Genomic DNA, 23,541 nt, shown 5'->3' on the forward strand with positions numbered 1-23,541 from the left:
CAAATATTACTGACCTGATGGATTTGATTAACTTTGCATTGGCTCCTCGGAGGTTGTCTAATTTCTGCTCAATTTTTTGTCTAAAGTGTCTCTGTGATTCCTGGATGACAGTAATGTGCTTCTCCAGGTTGGATTGCAGTGTACCAGAGAGATTAACCAAGCTTGAGGAATTAAGAAAGAGAGTCAACTACTTTGAACCCTGACATCAACATTGTATCAGCAATGAGAATATCAGGATTGGAACCAAGGGTGAACCAATCATCTGACCGTTCACTATAAAGTTCAGGGTACTCAGGTATGTCAAATGTTAAATTCATAGGAGCGACGTTCAGTGTGAAGGGAACTGCACAATTTGTAGGGAACTAGGGAACATAGCTATATCACTTATCTTGAAATTTTTCCTCCAGAGACAGCTTACGCACAGGCACGAACATTCTAATGTTGCCAGTTTAGTGGCTTGAATATGAATAAATGTATCCGTGACACTGTCATTTCAACATTTTACAGTCAGTAAGTACTGTGCCACGAAAATGCTTAAAGTGGCCTGTGAGCCGGAACTTGGATCGTGCTACACCTTTCTACCAATTTCATGAAAGTTGGGTCAATAGTTTTTGTGCAATCCAGAACACAGACAAACTAAACTAAAGACATTACCTACTGGCAGAGGTAATAATGTGGTCTTAAAACCTGGTAAGTGGTATTTTAAAAGCAGGTAAGCAGAGTTGTACACGTCTGGCTTCAGAAAGTAAAAGTCCTGCCACATATTAGCTCCAACCATTCACTAAATAAGCTGAATCTAATAGTACAATACCTCAGCCAGGTAGATGAGCTAATTAGTGAAATCACCTGTTTTAAATGCCTAGGTAAAAACAATACATGGCCGGACTTTTACACCTCTGCCGGTAAGTGGTATCTTTCAAGCCAGGGGGCAGAAATAGAGTGTGTGGTAAAATATGATCGATTATGCAGCATGTATTTTGTATTGTTGATATCCTTACACATCAGATTTAGTTGCTAAGTTGAACATATCCTCCATGCCATAGATTTGCATCTTGAAGTCTGCAGTGAGCTTGTGCTGTTGGATCTGAAGTTCTTGGAATTCACTGCGGTACATGGCCAGGGACTGGAGCACCGCTTTAGAGTGTTTTTCTATATGATCTCTATGGAACACCAGTTCAGCTATGTAGAAATAGAACATATTGGAACAGATGTGAAACAAGCATCAAACTCTTACTCTCTGAACAATTTTGTATCACCAAATGCTTCACCTGCACGAACATTGTAGATGTCCATTTCTATCCGCCTGGCGCGGGGTTGGTGCAGATGCAGGCGCAAAGCATGCTCAGCTTCCACCTCAACTTTCTTAGCTGATATCACATCTGCAGTGTTCATCAAAACGGAACTGTACCACTCTTCAAGGTGGTTGAAAAAGGCCAAACGCACTCTATTAAAAAGTGAGAATGACATAGGGTTGTTTAACTGTTTAAGTTCCATCTTAAAACAAGATTTACTTATTTCCTTTGATGCGTATGTCCTTACTCTCCAAGGAGTTCGATGAGGAGGCCTGTGGGATATTTCACCAGCACAACTTCTGGAATATCCAGTTCCTGGTCATCATCAGCACTCAGAACCACAAACTTCACTGCACTGTAAATATTTCCTTTGGCACTGGTGAAGGACTCCTGACTCCGAGAGTCACAGAACACCTGAGGGCAGTCAACATCATCCTACCCACACAAAGAAAAAAATCATAACAGTTGGCTATGGCTTTACAGATGGGTCATTCCACATCAATTCAACCAGGGCCCACACACTTAGGACTCAAAAAATGTCACCCAGGAGACACACTGTAAAATGACAACGTAAGATCAAGGGGGGCTTTTTTGTTCGGTCTCTTTTTTTTGTCAAAGTTCACAAGCCCATAGCTCAAGAACTAATCCATGTAGGAGGCTCACATTTTGCATGCTGGTACATAAATAGGAATAGTACGCAGGAAAATCATCATTTTGGGTCTGGATGATCCTGCATGGTCATAGCAGTCCCTCAAAGTTGCTCAAAATTGTATGGGAGTTTTTGGCTGAGCTCTGTTCAGGCCTTCAGAAGACTTTACTCTTGTCATGAATCATACCAACTTTAACTACACAAGTGACTTTGTAGGACATTTGATACCATACTTCAAATGTAAGACATTTTAGATGACTGATTTAATAAATATTTTGTTGGGTTGTGTGCTTGATTTTTAGCCCTAATTTAACTGAGAAGTTTTAAAAATCCTATGCCTCTTAAATTGTATGGAGAAAAGTTGTCACTCATTGTAGTTGTTTTCCAGTAAACTCTAGTATAATAATTTTTTATTCTTTATTTACAGACCAAAGAATCTGATTAGAGTCCAAATATTGACAAATATGGATCAGAAATTGCTGCTCCTCAGATACAACCAAGAGTCTCTCCCTGAGTCATTAGTTTACACCACAAGAACTTTTTTTGAGATGTTTTCTCCAGTCCTCAAAAAAAGTGCTGCAATCCATATGAAAAACAGTGGACACCAGTATGAAGCTCTGCACTATACATTTTACCAGAAATGTCTCACAGGAAGAGGAAGCTCTTATAGAGACTGTGCTGACTGATACTGATGAATGCATAACAAATGCAGAAAGACAAGACCAATTTAATCCAAGCATCAATGGTCTGGGTATATTCACAGAGATGACCAAGATTAGTCCAAAAGACCAAAATCAGCTATGCAAAATTAAAGGTTAAACAAGTGATAAAAAGTATTGTTCTGTGTTAAAGTCCCTGCTGAATCTCTCGACAGCCCTTTTACAGTAAGGCAAACGTCTGATGTGGAAAGAGATATGGCGTAGCTTGTAGATGCACTGAAAGACGAAATAGCATCCAAATGCGAGAGGGTTTTTATTGCTAGGCCTTGCAACTAAATGTTGGACTATTACTAGCCTAATGGAATAATTTGGCATAAGCCAATACATACCGTAGTAAGAAAGGCAGGATAACTACAAAGTGGGCAGGGTATCTTTAGCCTGGGTGTTCCCATGCTGCCTTGCGCGCGATTTGATTCACGCTGCTAAGGCAGCCTGGAGACCATGGAGCAAATTTTCGACTGAGATAGGGGACCAATCACAGAACAAGGGGAAAAGCAAGACAATGATGAGCTATGCACAGACGCATTTGATAGACATCCGTGGCACCCAATAAACGGATCTGGGCATTTTTTTCAAATACAAGAAAATTAACGTTTGGTTCCCAGACCACGTCTCATTGAGAAGTGGTGGCGCTAGCCAGGCTAGGGTATCTTACTAGAAGTTCCCATCAAGAAAGGCAGATAGTCTGTCAGTGATAAAACAATTAAGCTGGTTGTGGATTTTTGTTTTTACTATGACGATGTAATAAAACGTAATGCCAGGTTCAAAGGACTACAAAAGTGTTGCAGATGGTGGAAACCACGTTCAAAACCAGAAACGGTTACTGTTGATGAACCTACATGAAGCATTCCGCCTGTTCAAAACCAAATATCCTAGTCATCACATTGACAATGACATCCACTAGTTTTATGAAACCAGATCAAGACAATGCATTACTGTTGGAGCCAGGGGCACCCATTCTGTATGTGTGTGTACCTTACACCAACATGTTAAACTTCTGCTTGACTCATTTCCAACTGACAGTTTAATTCATCATGATCTGACTTGTTCTAGAGACAGATGTGCATGCATGCTACACATATGTGAGAACTGGCCTGGTTCAGCCAGTCTGAGGGAGTTCACTGAAAGTAACATCAGTAATCACTTCAGATACAAACAATGAGTATCCACCGACACAACTACAGGACTAAAGAACAAATTAGCTTGACATCACTTCATTGCAAAACACCAGAGTGGTTATTTGAAGAATGTAAAAGAAAGTATGTCAGAAAATAAATGTATTATGCTTTTGGGTTTCACTGAAAGTTTTGCATTCCTTATCCAATATTCTGCTTAGGGGTACTACTGGGACAATAGGCAATGTACCCTTCACCTATTTGCTGTGTATCTGAGAAAAAAGGAAGATGATGGAACCAAAGAAGAAACCAAATGCATCTCCATCTGCATTATTAGTAAATATCTGATAATGTGGCTGTGCATGCATTTCTGCAAAAAAGTTCAGCAAAAAGTTCTGCAAAAAAGTTACATCCCCTACTGTCAAGGTAATTTTAAGGTAATTTACTTCAGAAGCCAACTAAAACACACTTCATAAATCTTATGAAGCATTAGGAACATTTTGGACTTTTGGTTAAATGGATTTTTTTTGCAACTTCACATTGCAAATCTACGGAGCCCCTAAGGGGACATGAGCAAAATAAAATCTAAAGTTTAGTTTCGTGTGCTCACCTTTTTTTTGCTCATGTCCCCTTAGGGGCTCCGTACAAATCACCCTGTGATGGCATTGGAGGCACTGTGAAATGTTCAAGCTAGCTTGCAGACTACATACTTACCCAGTCTGATCTTTTTCCATGGGCACAAAAAAAATATCAAGAAAATCCATTTGATTTGCTTTTTGTAATCTTTTGAATACTTTATTTCATTTTTCGCAATTTTCTTTAGCTCCCTAAAAAAAATGTTGATTGTTGTTTTTTATATTGTAAAGGAAATTAATAATTTATATCAATTAATCAATAGATTAATCATTGGTGACAGCCCTAATGTCAGCCACCATAATGGAGAGGTCCAGAGGTATTAAGTCACTTTATCAGAAATGCAAATTACAAGTGTGCTCTGGGAAGTTTTGAACAGCCGAATTAAAACCCAGATTTTCATTATCACGTTGTGATTCAAAGCACTTCATATCATTGTTACCTACTAAGTTGTATGAATTTGGAGGTGTCTTGATTCTTATGAGGCCAAAGCGTGTTTTATGAAAATTTATTTGAAAATTTTGTCAACAGAATTAGAAGGTGTGTTTCTCAACTATACCCACAGATCCGGGTAAGTTAACCATAGTGTTAAAATGTCTTTATAAACTCAAATACAAGTATGACACATTGTCTGTCAGTGCTGAACAACTGAAATTCTCATGGATGTTGCTGTGTGTCACAAAATGGCTTATAAAACAGCAAAAATCTGAAAAATATAACGGCAAATAGGCTAGCCTATGGTGACACGGAGCATATGGATCGCCTCCAATCTGCTAATGGATCAGTATTCTACAGTATATGAAAAATGTTGCATTGTGTTTTAAGCTATATTTCAACAGTCATTCAAACTTTGTTAACTTGTTTAGCCTAACATTTGTGTCAATGGCAGCTATGCTTTTGACTTGAAGATGGACCGAGGCGAATCACTCAAAAGTTGGTAAAAGTTGGTATCTTTATTGTCATTGAACATGTACAACGAAATTTGAAGCTTCGGTTACGTATTTAACAACAGAACAGCTGTCCAAAACGAGCTATCCATTTTGAAGAATATAAAACATGTAACAAGCTAAATGTGTGTGTCATACACTCCATTATTAATCCTTCCTAACTTCTACAATTTAAGGAATGTTAACTCTAACTTGATAGCTATTACAATTATTAGGCATGTTTTCTCCCATGTTTCAAGGAGGAGATATGTGTTCTTACTCAAAGAAAGTATAGTACCCTGTGTTGAGAAATATGAAAATGAACATGAAATGCTGCAGTCTGTACCTTGAGAGTCTGTGAGTCATCTGAGAATGAGTTGCCATAGTTTGGACTTCCAGATGTCACAAAGCGTTTCTTGCACTGATTCAGAATTTGCTTCTTTCTTTTTATAACGGCTTTGTCATTGACATCTAGAAGACACAAACTCAATTTCAAACAATTTTAGAATCTCTAAACACTTTCAAAAATGACAAGACAAAAATGATTTGGTCATTTGATTGATTTATATTCAAAACACTTACCTAATTGAAGACTAGGATAAAGGGTCCTGAGTTCATCAGATACCTACAACATGTAGACAATTATTTTCAATGCTCAAAGTGTAAACAAAAATGGTCAAATGTAAAACTGCCCTTTTGCCCTTTAGTGACACATTTTCAGAAAAGTGGCTCATATAAACATTTTCTAACATTCCTTAAAATATTGTTTCATCAATGTGGTAGCCAGCAGCTAATCAAAATTTAGCAGCTTGAGTTCAGTGGGAACATTCAACCAACATGAAAATCGGTATGTACTTTAGGCTTATGACATCATGAAGAGTTATGTACCAAACCTTGGATTAAATGGCCAAAAGGTTATGCTACAACAAATATGTGTCAATGTTTTGCCTGTGTCTCTTGCTTTAAAAAAATCTTAAAAATCTAAATGCTAAATTCCTTTCCTTCTGTTTTGTTAGGGTCTTGAATTTCCCCTTGGGGATCAAAGTATCTATCTATCTATCTATCTATCTATCTATCTATTCTATCAGTTCTTGGTAGATTCTTTTGTCCAAAGCGGCATGCAACAATAATATTACCATTATCATAAATTAACATCACGCTATCCTTATAAATTAACAGTTCAAAGTAGTTATAGATCTTGCATAAAAATACAACTTATAATAATAGACTAAATAATTTTAACAGAGTAATAAAAATAGCAACATAGTCACAATGACAACAACCATAAACACATACAAATTGTGATTCCACAAGGAGAACTAAAAAGTTAGATATAAGGTAAACAGATGCGTCTTCAAATGCTTTCTGAAAATTGGGTAACGTGGTTCTGGTAGTAGTACTGGCAAACATTTAAAGCTACTTTCATCCCTGCCCTTAAAGGTGCTCTAAGCGATACTGGGTAACGTCACTTCTGTTGACTTTCAAACAAAACAGAGAGCTAGCTCGCTACTTCATCCCCCTCCCTCCCGTGCTGCTCCCATGCAATTGAAACTCTCCTCAATGCGCATCTCGTCTGTGATTTGCTGGAACAGTTTGTTATGTTTTTATGGGCTAGGTTTGCCCAGGTTGTTTTTGTTGCTGTTTTTGGAGCCGGGGCTGTCCACAGAGATTGCATTTTTTACAGTGTATTCAGGACACAGACAGCTAGTGTTTGGTAAGGTGATGTTTGCAGTAAGTGACATAAAATGTTTCAGCCTAAAAAACGTGTGGCATCGCTTAGAGCACCTTTAACTATACCGCAACACGGTTTTCAGAAAAAAGAAAAAATGTTGTTTTGATGTATTTTATACCTGACAATCAACTTCGTTGACACTGAAGAATCTGCTGAGAGCCATGCTATAGATTTGCAGTTCTTCTTGGACCATGGTAGGATAACATTCCACTGTATCAACTTCTTCTTGACGAAGAGTCATATACCTACAGTATAGACATGAGGCAAGCAAAGAATAAGTAATTACTACACCTCTATGTGCATAACACTAAGGGTGCATTGATATCTGAATTTAGGTACTTACCCTTGTTTTATTTCTCCCAAAAAGCCATTAATTTTATCAAGGGTGGCTTTCAAGGCCTCCTCTGAACTTTCTTGTCTAAGTCTGTCCATCATGATGTCTAGCTGAGTGTCTTTTTTCTGGAAATGGAATGGAATCATGTCATCCATGCCATGCCAACCATGCCAATCTCTTGGTATGGTGTATGTGATGATGTGGGGCTATTTTAATTCCAAAGGCCAAGGGATGCATAGTGTCCTAGATCCATGAAATAACTGGACTTTAAAAATAAAAATCTTCTAGCCCCTCCCTCTGCCTTCTTAATGATGATTCCCAGCTATCCATCACTTTCAACCAACGTAGACTACTCTTGGCAGGGCTTACGGCTGCAAAAAAGACCATTTTAAGCTTTGGTTCCACCCTAATCTACCCTTAACACAATATTGGCTAACTGCCTACTAGTATATTACCTCTCTTGAGTGTACTACTGCACGCCTCAACAAGGCCAAACTAACAACTATCCAGGCATGGTCGTGGATTACACGGTCCATACAAGATCTCCTTGTGAAACAGAATATTCTGAGTGTAGGATTTATTATCATTACTATTATTATTCTTATTCTTCTTCTTCTTATTATTATTTATTTATTGACTTTTTAATTGATTTATTTTTTATGGGGAATGCTTTATACTTCTTAGCTAATGTTGACAATGTGACTGCTATCTTTAATCTCCTTCACTATATCACTTTTGTCTATCAGAACTATGCATTGAGTGTCGTACTGTAGTTTGTGGTGTGTATGTTTCAAGTTAAATGTGACTGTAAATGTAACGTCTCATTCTTTTCTAATAAAAAATGTTAATCACAAAAAAAAAATCTGCCTGCCGGAATTTAACATAGGGGTGCCAATACTTATGAACCCTGTATGTTAAGGAAGAACATTTATTTATTTATGATACATTATTCATTCACAAAAGAAAATTGGTGTCCTTAAAGGTTGGATATTTCCTCATTTTTTTATTTAAGGCATTAAGATCAATATCCAAAAGATGATTTTATATTCCTCTTTTTAGTCAACTTTAGCAGAGGTGCCAATAATTCTGGAGGGTACTGTACATATCGTAATGCACTATGCAAAAAGTTATTACCACTCGTAGCCGAACACAGTGAGATGCAAGTCTTCCAATCCACTCAGAAATGTAATAATGGAGCTTTCCTCGTAAATCCCCCGCCCGAGTTGGAAAATGTAAATTACCCAGCTTTCTTGCGGCATTTCACGCAGGAATGCCCCCTTTACCTAAGAGTTCTTGAGGGTACCCTGAGGTGGCCATACGACCTTACGACAAACATGGCTGCGTCCATAGTTGAGATGACATGTATTTTCGGTAACACTTTATAATAAGGTGCCGTAATAAATAGCAAACTAGTCATTACCTAACCCTTTGTTAATATTTGTTAAATGTTACTAAAATATCTATTTGGCACAAGTTAATAGTTTTTTCCATCATTAATTAAATATTAGTTATTTGCATAAAATATGTATGTTAATGTTTTAACAAATATAAAACAATCTATTAACTATAATATTGTATTAATATTTGTGAATAGTTAACTAAATTTCTTTTTGGCACTAATTAACAGTTATTTCTTACATCATGGGTCTATACACAGAAAGACAAAGCTAATAACATGAACAATGTTGACACAGTAGCTTATGTCTCACAGTCTGAAAATCCTAGTACATCCGCACAGGTGACGTCTAGATTTGGTCGCATTCTCAAGCCAGTTGACAGACTAATTCAAACTATGTCAAGGCAAGATATTGTTCACACACATCCGTCTATGCAGGCTATCTGCAGGTCAGTGTTTCAGGTTTTTCATGATTAGACATAGTTAGAGTTGAGGTCATACACACGTTTGGTAACATGGTTATGTGGTCCAAGCTTTCTGATGAGCTTTATGGAGAATTTTTGTTTTTGTTTTGTTTTCTTCTCTTTTCCTAGTGGCTTTAATACACAGTGTATATGGGTCTTGTGGGGTGTATAAGGAACCCTACTGCCAGTGGTTGGTTGGAGAGTTTGCGCACCTCTTCTTCCACTTCATCCTTATGGGATAACTTTGTGGTTGGCTGTCCTTTAATTGGTGACCCTCTGTCTAGTGTTTGACAGTAGTGTACTTTTTGCCTTTGGAAGTACTGTTTGGTTGCTGCTCGAATTTGGCGAAATTCAGGGGAGGTGGGTGTAACAGAGTTAGAAATGTAGTTTAGTGTTTGTATGTGATTTTCGCCGTAATTAAGCAGCTTTATTGAGATTGGTGTTTTGGAGCCCCCTTTGGAGAAACGGTGTACTGCAGTTCTGCTACGTTTTGCCCTTGTGTTGTTGCCGTACCTGATCAGAGGCGGTATGCTTTGCAATGGGTAGGTTGACTGTATAAAGCACTCCACACCTTGTTTTAATTTATTAACTGTAAAATGTTGTTTAAGTTGAAAACTTCAACATATCACATGTATTATATTTCTTTATATGTATTTTTAGGATTTGGGTGCAATTCTAACAACTTAGTGAAAGTTTATTAATGTTTTCATTATGACCACGAGTTCATACGCACTGAGTCGTACGTGACTAGCTGTATACTCCGCTAGCAACTTTCCATGCATTCAGTGTAGTTTAGTTTAGTGTGCATGGAAAGTGCAATTCAGTCTAGCAGGTAATAAATGTACAGTTAGTTTAGCATTATGTTTATGTATTATCTCTGTATGGTCTACATCTGTGAATGTTTAGTGAGTCTCTTAGAATATGAATTAGCTGTCGTTCTGTGCACCTGAACATTCCATGTTGCATGTCTCCCTTGCTAGTAGGGCTGACAGTGATGGTATATGAATGATGCATGTAATAAAGCCCATTCAACTTAGTGTACTTCTTTTTATTTTGCTTGTGCAGATGCTGTTTTATGTATGCCAGTGCCTGAAGGCATGTTTTGTTTTAACTTTTCCTAAAGGAATAAATGTGATAAGACAGTTTCGGTCTCAGTCCCCTCATCGTCTGACTAATAGTTATATATTACTAATTAAGCTTAACCAACTTTATTATAAGGGTCCCCCATACAGATAGTTATATATTACTAATACATTAATTAAGCTTAACCAACTTTATTATAAGGGGCCCCATGCTGATAGCTATATATTACTAATATATTAATTAAGCTTAACAAACTTTATTGTAAGGGTCCTATGGGGAGTGGTTTTTATTGGGATAGGCAGAAGCACAGTTTAATAAAAATTAGTTAAAAAATAATATGTTATTAACTTTTATATTAACATATAGTTTGTACATAGGCATTGAACATTTAAATGATGTAAGAAATAACTGTTAATTATTACCAAAAAGACATTTAGTTAACTATTAACAAATATGAATACAATATTAGTTAATAGATTGTTTTCTATTTGTCAAAACATTAACATACAGATTTTATGTAAACAGCTAATATTTAATTAATGATGAAAAACGATGAACTTGTGCCAAATAGATATTTTAGTAACAATTAAATATTAACAAAGGGTTAGGTAATGACTAGTTTGCTATTTATTATGGCATCTTATTATAAAGTGTTTTCTTTGCATTTGTAGTGTGTTGGTCATTTTAATGTTGATGCAATGCTCTTACACACTAAATTACATTGCTGCTTCAATCCGGTCACCAATTCATGCATTGCACGGTCTTGCTGTGCGTGCAATACAATGTAACGATTTGTTTTCCAGCCGGATCGCTAGAGGCTACATGTAGCACAAAACAATAACAATGACTAGCCTCTTGCTAATGCCCCTCGTGGCTCGAGAGAAACGCGACAGTACTTGTTGAAATTGAAATAGGCAAAATTGAGTTACTAAAAAAAGTTTTTATTATTAATTCACATTGACCATACCCAGTAAGGCAGAATGAGGGACGTGTTCTCGTGTTCTAGAACAATGTCCAGCACCAACGAGACAGCTGCTGCCCTGGTGGCGTCCATGTTCTTCCCAAAAAGACTTCAAACCCCAGCGTTTGCGCTAGCAACTCATTCGTACATGTTGTACGGGTGGGCGTACAATGATTTACGAGTCTAATGGAAAGGGCCATAAGACTACACTCACGTCCTTAAAGTGGCAGGCAGTCAATTAGACATACACACCACCAATGTAATGACATTAAAGGTTATATCAGCGATTTCAGGCCAAAAAAAGACAAAAACATAAATGATCACATTCATCTAATCTTTCCTAATGATCCGCTAACTGCCTGCCCCATCCCTTTAACTGCCTGCCCAACCGTTTGGTAGAGGACACTTTAAGACACCATATCTTACCAAAAAATCCAACTGTTTTGAATTTAAACATATGGAGCCATATCTACCACTTGAGCCCTACATGTTAAGCACAAAATATTTGCTCAGTACCCCTGTAATGTCGAAGGCCACACCTTCTTATCATACGCAATTTAAGAAATTAATTTACGCGATTTCGGCCATATTTTGTGGAGTCACATCTACCAAGTTTTTAAAGGTAGGACTTTTTTTTCATCATTATTATGTTAAAATGACAAAGTTTATGAATTAATCATATTAACCATTATATACTGTTTTAAATGTATACTACTAATGTAAACACAGCATATATATGTTTAAAAAGCATGCATAAGCATGAAATATATCAAATAGCTAGCTGAATTGCACTTGCTATGCAATTCAATGCAATTAATTGATTCAACTATATAAACCATATATTTTCTGAAAGCTTAGACCCTCAGGATGTGATCTAACATGACATGAGACATGTCCCACCCTCCTCATTAGTATGCTCCCCATGCATATAATACATTGGGTATTGGTAAATAGTGTGTATGGCAGAGGTGTGACTTTGAGTAATTGTAATGACTTGCGGCATGGGTAAAATTATTTGTATCTTATAAAAACTTCAGCAGCCTCAAGTTCACCGTTAAGGTTACACCTGCAACGTTATTTTGCATGGAATGCAGTTCTCTAATCTAGTATGAGAAAGGAAAAGGGATGAACATCACTGAACATGCTCCCATTGTCGTCTGACTTGGATCATGTGATATTGTGATGGATCATCTGATCCCTTTGATGTGGTTCGATCTATGGGTTCAATAGCCTAAAGAATTTAATTTGCTCCATGGCGTTAACCGAAACTATCAGAATCATCATCAATGACTGATGGCATTTCAAACTTACACGCATATCAGCGTTGTTTTGTAACATAAATATCAAGAAATGTGAAGGTAAATAAATGTTTATACACCTGGTATTGAGCAGACTAGGCCTTGATGACATCAATATGTTCGTTAATGGTAGCCTTGTTATTGTAGGATAACTCCTGCGGGCATATTTATCCATTCAGTATATAAACTATCAAACTACGGCATAGGCCTAACATGTAGGCTATCTGTAGGCTACTTGGACAGGAGTAACATATAGTTTGGAATTAATTTTAAGAGTGCAGTGCAAAGGATTCAGAAATAACTATGGTGGCGGATCCTGATGTGCACGATATGAGCCACGGGGGAATCGTAGCTTTCATTTGCGTTTTTCTATCGCTCATTTGCACATCAAGTCAATCATATGTTAGTGTGTGGAGAGTGGGGACCGTATATTCTGTACAGGAGAGTGTGCTTGCTGCTGAGAAGGTCTCACCCATAGAGGTTAGAAGGAGGAGGAGAGGGCAGGGGATAGCTGCATGTCTCCCTACCAGGACTGGTTTTAGCCTATAGGCCTACATAACATTTCAAATGACGTAACAGCTTAGAATGGCTTAGTGCAGCCAGCAACATATTTGGGGACATTGAGCACTATGGCTCCAGGCATCCCAAAGTGCTTGGAGAATACACTGTAGTTTTATGGATTTGTCAGGGACCAGTTGGGGCAGTTTCATGTCTCTGTTGCTGAGATAGTTTCAATTGTCAAAAGGTCAGAATGCCAAGCATCTTGTAGGGGCTGTTTGCGGCAGTTTCTTGCTTGTGATTATAAGTGTTTCAAAACTCTTCAAAATATAGATTGAGATAGATTGATAAAAATGATATATAGAAAGCATGATTGATGACTTATGCGGTTGCATAATAGGACAGTGACTTGTTTAGGACTCGAAAAAAATAAGGACTTGGCCTTGGTAAGACTTGACTTGGACTTGCTTGGGACATCTCTGTCTTTACTTGGGACTTGACTTGGACTTCAGCGTTAAGACTTGAGACTTACTTGTGACTTGCCAAACAGTGACTTTGGCAAACTCTGAAATGAACTCCCCATTCATGTAAGGCTTGCCCCCTCAGTGGCTGTCTTTAAATCCTGAAAACTATTTTTTTCTCCCTGGCTTTGACTCTTGATGAGTTTGGTTGTGTTGTGTTATTTCTGTTTTGTATATCCCTTTCTGTTTTTAGGCCATTTGTATAACTTTTTTCTTAGTTTACTTGTACAGCACTTTGGTCAACTGTTGTTTTTAAAGGGCTTTATAATAATAAACCTAATAATAATATTGCTGTAGAGGGCTCCTTTTCAACTTCTGACACTCACTTTTATATCCATAGACTATAGGAGGTGCCACTATTTCTGGTGATACAAAATTGTAACAATATTTCTCGTCATGGTAAAAATCTGTATTGTGGAGAATAGGGGTGTGACGAGATCTTGTGCCACGAGATCTGGCGATACAAAAATTTCACAATATTTCTCATCAAGGTAAAAATCTGTCTTGTGGAGAAGTATCCAGGAAAAAAAGGTAAAAGTCGCTGGGGCATCTTCTATGCTAATTTAGTCAGACTCGTCAGTTTTGCTGGCTACAGCTGGTTAATTTCCAGAGATTTTTACTTTAAGGAGAAATATTGTGATATTCATGTATCGCCAGATCTCATGGCATGAGATTTCGTCAGATTTTTTACTTTGATGAGAAATATTGTGATATTCATGTATCGCCAGATCTCATGGCATGAGATTTCGTCAGATTTTTTACTTTGATAAGAAATATTGTGACATTTTTATATGCACACCCCTAATAGACTATTTTGCACAACATTCACTAATCGACTTGATTAACAGTCTTTTTTAGAAGCTTTCCTCTCCACACTACCATCAAAGTGTAATGCTATTTTGAGCCTGACCAGTGGTTTGAAAATAGTAATTTGTTTTGAAATGATGCCATTCATGCCCTTGCGTTTTCACTAAAAACCATTTTGTTGCCAAAAAAAAGGTCTAGCTCAAAACTCCTCTGATTAACATATTTCTGCTCCCAAACAAAAGTTTGAACTTGTTATCATCCATAAATAGACCCTAGGTTGTTTTTATTCTGGATTAGGTCTTTATCTATTTTTAGATTTTCCTTTTATTGACCACTCCCTGTTATGTCTGTGAGGGATCAAAGAGGCCTTCTCACCATTTGTTCCTGCTTGTGGACATGATGCAGTTGTTCCACCTGCTCTTGCAGCTGCTGCTCTCGTTGCTGAAGCCCCACAGTGTGCACCTCCCAAAGATGAGACGCTGCTTGCATGAACTTGAAAAGCAATTTACTCTGGCCAGCAGCTTTCTTTGCCAAATATTCAAACGCTCTCTAGATACAGTGGGGTGGAGAGACAGACAATAAAAATGTAAAGTACATAGTCTAATAACAGCATACCTATATTTATCAATGCTAAGAATAAAATTAGCACTACAATAAAACAAATTAATGCCATGACTCTAAATTCAAGATATATTTACATTACATCAATGCTGGTCCCTTGTCATGTTAACTAATCTATGTTTACCTCGTGTGCATTATCTGTCCCTTCTCACTCATGTTTCCTCCCTGTTCCCCAGTCCCTACTGATAAAGACTAACATGGATGTAGCCATGTCTCAACTGCTAGCAAATGGAACCTTTCAGTATGTTGTTGTCAATAGTGATGATTACATTTCTGTGTCCGTCAACAGAGATGCATGGCTCAACCGGAGGAAGAACTGGACATGCATCCAAATAAACATCCTGAGAATCTCACCATTACTCTGACCATACCTATTTGGCAGCCAGTTTGTTGCACTTACATCCAAGATTTCGAGATGATCCTCTACTTGTTTCTGGCATTTTCCAATCAAACATAGTAGTTCTGTGTCAACAACATCTTGAATTTCTTCTGCAGGCAACCCATAAGTGAGTACTTCATCCTGTTCATAGAGTAACAATCCACACAATCATCAAACTAAATTGAAAAAACTAAATTCAACGAAGCTGAGTGTAAAGTACCAATGTTTTGAATAGGGCTTACTAGCTAAAAGTGCTTTTCTATTTATAAATCAACAAAAAAAAAAATCAATGGCTCCAACCAAATTTTTTAAATTGTTTATGGTGGGTTTTGTCTATTTTGGTGCAAACATTCCATTGTTTACAAATGTTACAAATGCAGAGAAGGCTAGTGTTGCCATCCAATTGGGCTTCTTTTGACCACAGAAAAAGCCTTAGGCGAGCAGATAAAATTTGGGTTAAATGTTTTTTTAAATGGTTTTTTTCCTGAAGAGGCTGGGTTTTTCGAACGTGATTGGGTGGAAATGTGTAGTGATGTTCCGGTTGATACCAAGGCTCTGAAGCTTGTTTCAAGAATGCAGTAGGGGTTAAGTCATTTAGAAACCATCAGACGAGTCCAGGAAGTGACGTCAAACACATCAAAATGCATCATTCCGGAAGTGAGATTCCAGAAGTAAGCACATACTGTACAGCTATGTGCAAAATAATAGCAGTCTAACATCACTAATATGTTAAGTACTGATTTTGGCACAAATGATGATACAACATGGGAACAAATTCATGACTAGGTGCAGCAGAGCAATGGCCAACCAACAGACTTAACTGACATGCATGCTGCTGATTGGGGGTAATTGACTCATTTAATGAGAGGGGTGTGTTCAAATTAATAGCAGTGTGGAGTTTAATTAGGGAGGTCATTAAGTCTGTGAAGAAATGGGGTGCCAATAATGGCCCTTATTTAACTCATTGAGTGCCAGCAATCTAGACCATTGTTGATGATTTTTGTACAGCCACAGCATATTCTGTGTTATAGCTATGAACACATACAATAGCTCGATTAAAAGGTGAGACTTTAAGCTCTAGGTCGATGCAAACCGTGTATTTCTACACGCCTCTGTTCCTGAGAAATCCCAAGCTAAACAGTGGCTAGTTTTCATCGCTGTTTTTTTTATAGAAATGGAGATATAACGTCTTTCATGAAATATGAAGTGTTGCCTGTTACTTACTTGTGTAAACCTTCCGGGAAGTGATCACCGAGACCTGGCGAGACTGCCACCTAGTGATAGACCCACGAAAATGGCCTGGTTTTGACCTGACGTGCATGCGTCACTGATTCGACCCAAAGCGGCAACGCGAGTTATGATAAAATGTCCAGATAAAATGTCCAGATTGTGCGTTTTCATGAGTTTCACAATCGTCATATATTTCATTTCCATTCATCACAGAGTTCCCAAAATCACATATAAGGTGTGCTAAAGTGTCTAGTTTCGTAATTAAAAAAAAAAGCTAAAAACGTAATATTACGTTTTTGGCACTCAATGAGTTAAGGAAGGAAGGCAGCAGATGTTGTACCTGCTGGTTTTAGCCCTTGCTCAGTGAGTAAAATGGGTCGGTCTAGACATTGCACTGAAGGAAAAAGAACTTTGATCAAAAAAGTTGATTGGAGAGGGGAAAACATACAAAGAAGTGCAGAAAATAATTGGCTGCTTAGCTAAAAGGATGCTTTGAAATGGTAAAGAAAACGTGGAAGAAAAAGGAATACTACCATCCACATAGATCATAGAGTAACAAGAATGGCAAAGAAGCATCCAATGATCAGCTCCAGAGAGATCAAAGAAGATCTTCATTTACCTGTGAGTACTTCAACAATTAGATGACGCCTATGTTAAGCCAAACTATTTGCAAGAAACCCTCGTAAAGTACCACTGCTGAAAAAAGACATGTATTGAAAAGGTTACAGTTTGCCAAAGAACACATTGACTGGCCAAAAAAGAAGTGGTGCAATGTTCTATGGACAAACACTGAATACAAGCCACAGTACACTGTGAATACTTTGGAGTGGGGCCCATTTATCACATAACAGGCACCATGGACCAGTTTCAGTACCTTAAAATACTGGAAGAGGTCATGTTGCCTTATGCTGAGGAAGAAATGCCCTTAAAATGAGTGTTTCAGCAGGACAATGACCACAAACACAAAGGGAGCGGGCAACATCCGGGTTGCAGACCAACAAAATTGATGTCATGAAGTGGCCAGCCCAATCCCCAGACCTCAATCCGATTGACAATTTGTGGAGTGACCTCAAATTTTGTTTTTGATGCAAAACCCAAGAATGCAGAAGATCTGTGGAATGTAGCCCAGTCAGCTTGGGCTGCCATTTATGTTTGCAGGTGTCAAATGTTAGTTGACTATGCCACACAGATGTAAAGCAGTGATCAGAAATAATGGTTATACACCTAAATATTAGTTCAGTGCTTAAAAGAAAAGCTAAATCTTCATTTAATATTCAGTTTATACAGTAAATATTCCAGTTTGTAAATGAAAATGCAGATACTGCTATTTTTTTTTGAACAACCTTATATTCTTTGTCTTTTTCAGTACAAAAAATAATGTTCATTTTTTTCATTTGGAATTGAATGTGTGCTGCTCCTAGTGCCTTTGTATGTATGGAAATAAATGCTATTAGGAACATGGAACTTTTTCCTCTGTTTTAAACACACTGCTATTATTTTGCACAACTGTAATTTACTTTAGGAAGGAAATTTAAACAATAGCCAATGCAGACACATTCCAGACTGTAAAAGAAAACCACTTTTTCCCACTGTATTCTCCATAAGCAATGAAGCAAATTATGTGCCTACTTCCGGAATCTCACTTCCGGTATGGGGTTAACCCATTAGACCAGCCTCAGACGAGTCCAGGAAGTGACGTCAATTCCGGAAATAAGTACATAGTTTACTTTACTCTTTATGGAGAATACAGCTGGAAAAAAAAGTGATCTGTTTCGACCTCACTCTGACCGTCACTACGGTCTAAAAAAGGAATGATCACCTTTGTTCTGCCTATCACCGAGACCATATGTCAACAAAGTCATGCCCATGACCTCCAGAAGCAGAACAACTCGAGCTTGTAAATAGCGGAGATTGCTCCCGGTTCAGTCTCTCACCTTGATCGCCTCATCTGAGACCTGTGATAGGTGAGTACTTACTTTCACTGCTTTCTTGCTTGACTATATTTGTTAGTCTGCATGTGGCAGTAACCTGTGTTTTTTTCAGGAAACTTCGTTTAACTTTGTTTAACTTGTTGGACCTTTCCTGAGTTCACCCATACCGACGCGGCGGAGGGGGCTAGTGTGAGCCTGCTGCCCGCGTTCGCACTGACTGCCGGGGGCCCGTTTTCAGTGTTATTTTCCCCTTGTGTGTGCCAGGTTTCCGGGTTGTTGTTTGTTAACTACTGTGTACCTTATCTGGCTGTTCGCGGCCTAGTTGGGCTTGGTGTGAGCCTGCTGGGTGCGTCACAAGACCCAAGCGTGGGCCACCGTTATTATTTCTGTTTACTGCTCTGGCAGCGGAACCTGTGTGGGCCTGATCAGCGTATGTGCTCGGTCAGCTTAGGGTTAATGTTACTGTCAGGTGCTTTTGTTAGCTTTGTTTGTTTGTGTGCTAGGGCTACTTGCAAAGGTAAGTTTAGCTGTTTGTGTTCTGCTAGGTGCAGTCTTGCACCCAGGTGCGTGGGGCTGTGTGTCTTTCTCCAGTTGTCCACTGGTGTAAGGCCGGGCGCGTCGCGTGTCACAAGACTGGTGGCCGCCTTCTTTGTGTATCTGTTGTGTGCCCTGTCGCTGGGTTGTCCCAAAGCTGGCTGGGCCAGTGTGAGCCTGCTAAGCGTGTCCAAGATCGCTGCTTCAGGCCACCCGTGTACTGTATTACACCACTGTTAGATATCTTTTACGGGCTGCTGCTTGCAGACCCAGGCGCTGTTAATGGGCCAAGGTAAGTGCCTTCGGCATTGTATTGTGTTGTATTGCATTGTGTTTTTCTGTGGTAGGCTATGGCGCACACACTACTGCAGAGTCTGTAGGGGCCACCGATGGCCCCCAATGATGGGTATAGAGAGTGTCCCCGCTTGCCTTGGGGCCCCACCTCCTGGAGGATGTCGACAGCCCCCCTGCAGCAGCCCAGACCTTCCTAGGGAGGAACAGCTCCTGGGCTGACCAGGCATGTGGCCACGCGGCGTGGACGGACAGATGGCGCCACCCGACCGGACCATCCCACTCTCATAGGCATGGCCGAAGCACACGCGACAAGCATAAACGGCAACATGAGTCCCTTCCAGGCATGATCAGGTGGAGGTCCCTGGACCTGCTAAGCGCCGGCTCCAGCTGTCGCGGGACCGAGAGTAATGGCACGGAGTCGCTTCAGATTCTCTCAGCTCTCCAGGCTCTGGCTGGGAGGATGGACAGGCTGGAGGGTCTCCAGGGCACGTCATCCCCTTCTCTGCCCCTGGCCAGGAAGGTCTCTCCCCATCCAGGCCATGGTGCGGATGTTGATCTGGGTGATGTGGATGTGCTGTCGCCCATGCCCCTTGTTCGACCATCGATGACGTAAGTGGGGACGGCCTCCTGGATGAGCTACATTCAGACATGGTCGAGCCAACTGATGAATCCACGGTGCCAGGGGAGGTCCCTGTCGGCTCCTTGATGTCACCGGTGTTGAGTGCCTCCAACATCCTGGGTCTTCAGGCCCCCATGCCAGACATGGCTTCCCTTGGGGGGCTGCCTTGAGAAGCCTCAAGACAGCAGCCCACCACCGCATACCCCGTGGCAGAGGATCACACTAAGGTGCTGCGGATCTATATGGGGGGTAAGTCGCACAGCGCCCCAATTCAATCCAGGCTGTCATTTCAGCTGGCAAAGGCTGCCCTGGCTATCACTGGCGGCACTGCTAAAAACCATGAGCCCGGAGGACCATGATGCAAGGGCCCTGGTGGATGCCACACTGTCAGCCCACCCCCCAGCTGATGCGGATGTCGGGAGTGCTATGGCTCTCGCGGTGCTGTGTCAGAGACAGGTGTGGCTTGCCCAAACCTCTCTCCCTGATGCCATCAGGACAGACCCTGTTAGGTCTCCCCCGCGGGTGCCTGGGCATGTGTTCCATCCAGACTCCCAGGGGTGCTGGACAGAGGGAACAGGGCTGGCGCTTCTAGAGAAAACTGGTCAGCGCAGGTGCCACAGGCGGGCTCGGTCCCCACAGGGCAGCATCAGGTGGGGTATGGGCGGTGGCAGCCCGCCCGAACACCAGAGCTAAGTATCAACTTACCAGACTGTGCCAGACTCTTGGGTTGTGGCTACGGTGACTCAATGTTACCGCCTACAGTTCGGACGGCGGCCCCCCTACGTTTTCAGGGGTCAAGATGACATCTGTGAAGACCCCTTTAAATTCCGTGCTTGTCAAGAAGGTCCAGGAGTTGCTTCTGAAAGGGGCCATCTCAGAAGTACCGCTGCATGCACGGCACACTGGGTTTTATTCCAAATATTTTATTGTGCCCAAAAAAGACGGAGGTTACCGGGTCGGGTTTTTGACCTCAGGCCTTGAACCAGTACCTCAAGGTGCTGCCATTCAAAATGGTCCACGTTGGAACGTTTCAGCCAGGTCCTCCCATTTGGCCTTTCACTGGCTCCCCAGAATTTTACTCGCAGCGTGGTGAAGCCGCCCCCCCCCTGCAGGTCCAGGGTTTAAAGATCCCACCCGCATCCTGGACGACTGGCTAATTTGTGCCCCATCTCAGGTGCAGGTGGTACACCGACATGGTTCTGACCCATATCCAGGCCCTGGGTTTCACGGGTCAACTGGAAAAGAGCAATCTTGCAGCCCTCGCCAGCAGGCGATTTCCTTGGTGTCCCTCCCGGGTCAGCATGACCCTGCCCCTTCACCCCCTGCGGAGGGCAGACAGCTTGACCGAGGCTCCTGACAGGCTTTCGTTGGCAGACTGGTCACCGCCCACAAAGTCCAGAGGCGTTGGCTTTAAACACGCTGGCAGCTGTGGTACTGCCATTGGGCCTGCTGGAAGGCACCCCCTGCAGTGTTGGTTCAAAAGCCCTTCAGCTCCACCCGAGAGGCGACAGGCATGTGAAGTTGCGGGTGTCTCCTGCTTGCATCCGGTGCCCCAAGGCCCCTTGGAGGGGACAGGAGGTTCTTACCCAGGGTGTTCCACTGGGGGGCCTTCCCACAAGAGGCAAGTCATCTCGACAGCGCTTCTCTGACAGGCTGGGGAGCTGTCTCATAAGGGCTGTCATCAAGGGCGTGTGGCCTCCCTCCTGACGCCAGAGCACATCAACCCCTCAGCTGAAGGTCATCCATCCGCAGCCTGCAGAGGTTCCTGCCAGGGCTGGGTGGCCAACATGTTCTGGGTGAGGTCAGACAGCACCTCGGCGGTGTATCATGTCAATCACCAAGGCGGCACGAGGTCCGGCGGTGCCTCCAGGTGGCGAGGGGAGGGAGTTGCTGTCATGGGCATGGCCGCCTGGCTTCAGTGAGGGCAGTACACGTTCCAAGCTGCAGAACAGGGGGCCGACATTCTCTCCAGGACCGGGCCACTTCGGGGGAATGGAGATTGAACCCAGAGGTGGTCAGCCCGGTCTGGGCTCAGTATGGTACTGCACAAGTGGGACCTGTTTGCATCAAGCGGAAACCACTCACTGCCCAGAGTGGTGCACTCGTGGGACAGGAGGCAGTTTGGGCCTGGATGCTCTGTCACAAGACTGGGTCGACAGGCTTGTTGCACGCTTTCCTCCATCCCCCTTGTACCTCAGGGTCCCGCGGAGGATCAGGGGAGGGCCAACACACAGTTCCCTGCTGGTTGCTCCACGGCGGTCGGCCAGGCCTGGTTCCCAGACCTTCTCCTCCCTGCAGGGTCAGCCATGGCAGTTACCCCGCTCGGGCGGATCTTTCTGTCACAAGCAGACGGGCAGATCTGGCATCCCAAACCCAGGTGCCCCCTGCTCTGTGGGTTTGGCCCCTGCAGAGTCCTGTCACTGAACAGCTAGCTGAGTCTGTGCAGGAGACCTGAACAACACCAGGGGTTCCTTCTTACTAGAGCTTGCTATGCACTCAGGTGGGAGGATCTTTTCTCGATTGGTGTGCCAGCTTGGGTCTTGAGCCAGGCGGTTTGCCCCAGTTACAAGTTTTATGCTTCTTGCAGTCCCATTTGGATCAAGGCAAGGCGGTCAGTACTGTGAAGGTCTATGCCTTCGCCATTTCAGCCTTTCACCAGGGTGCTGGATAACAGACCCCTGGTAGTAGGGCATCCACCGATTGGTCAGTTTTAAAGGGGGTCTGGGTTATGGCCCAGTTCGCATCCCTATGGCACCAAACGGGATTTGCCCACTGTTTTAATGTCACTTTACTGAAGGTCCAGATGAGCCCATTTTAGATGCAGATCTGCAATCTTTGTCTCTGAAAAAACTAGTTTTCTCTTGGCTCTTTGTTCGCCAGGGCGGGAGCTGGAGTTGTCAGCGAAGACTGCCTGAGGTGGCAGGCAGGGGGCACTGGCGGTCACTTTGGCCTAATCCAGCCTTCCTGCCTAAGGTTCTAAGTCAGCAGTCTATCAACCAGGTTCTGGAGCTGACCCACCCCAGTCGCCTGCTGCCCTCACAGGCAGAGCACCCACAAGTTGCTCACCTGTGCCCAGTCAGGGCTTTGAGAGCTTATCTGGCTCAGACAAGAAATGCTGAGGAGGGAACACACTCAACTTTTGTCTGTTATGGTAAAAGCGCCTGAAGCAGGACCACCGCTTTCCAAACAGCGGCCGTCGATTGGCTGGTTGAGGTTATTTCCCATGCCTACCGGGTTCTGGGAATGCCGGGTCCCCTGGTACAAGGGCTCAACTCCACCAGGAGTATGGTTACGCCTTTGGGCTGCCCTTAAGGGGGGTACCAGCAAGACATCTGTGCAGCGTTTCATGGGCTTACTGCCTTGACCCTTACCAGGGTTATAGGTGGGATGTCACTCAGCCCACACCAAGTCATGATGTTGCCTCATGTCCCGGGACCGAAAGCCCAGGTTTTAATGGTTAGCTTAGAGTCTCGCGATTTTTGGTATGTGTCATCCTTTTAGACCG

General features: G+C 41.8%; 1 protein-coding gene across 1 annotated transcript in view; it reads right to left on the reverse strand.

The window, feature by feature from the left end:
• Positions 1–23,541, reverse strand: part of ccdc180 (coiled-coil domain containing 180) — a 54,377-nt gene that overhangs the window by 16,118 nt on the left and 14,718 nt on the right. The window contains 10 exon segments of the mRNA XM_048236034.1: positions 15–161; positions 999–1,179; positions 1,269–1,444; positions 1,540–1,727; positions 5,681–5,805; positions 5,917–5,959; positions 7,185–7,311; positions 7,410–7,525; positions 14,804–14,977; positions 15,450–15,569. Of these exon segments, the coding sequence (XP_048091991.1) occupies positions 15–161; positions 999–1,179; positions 1,269–1,444; positions 1,540–1,727; positions 5,681–5,805; positions 5,917–5,959; positions 7,185–7,311; positions 7,410–7,525; positions 14,804–14,977; positions 15,450–15,569 (1,397 nt within the window).

This window comes from Alosa alosa, chromosome 24 (assembly GCF_017589495.1).
Source record: "Alosa alosa isolate M-15738 ecotype Scorff River chromosome 24, AALO_Geno_1.1, whole genome shotgun sequence".
Taxonomy (NCBI): domain Eukaryota; kingdom Metazoa; phylum Chordata; class Actinopteri; order Clupeiformes; family Clupeidae; genus Alosa; species Alosa alosa.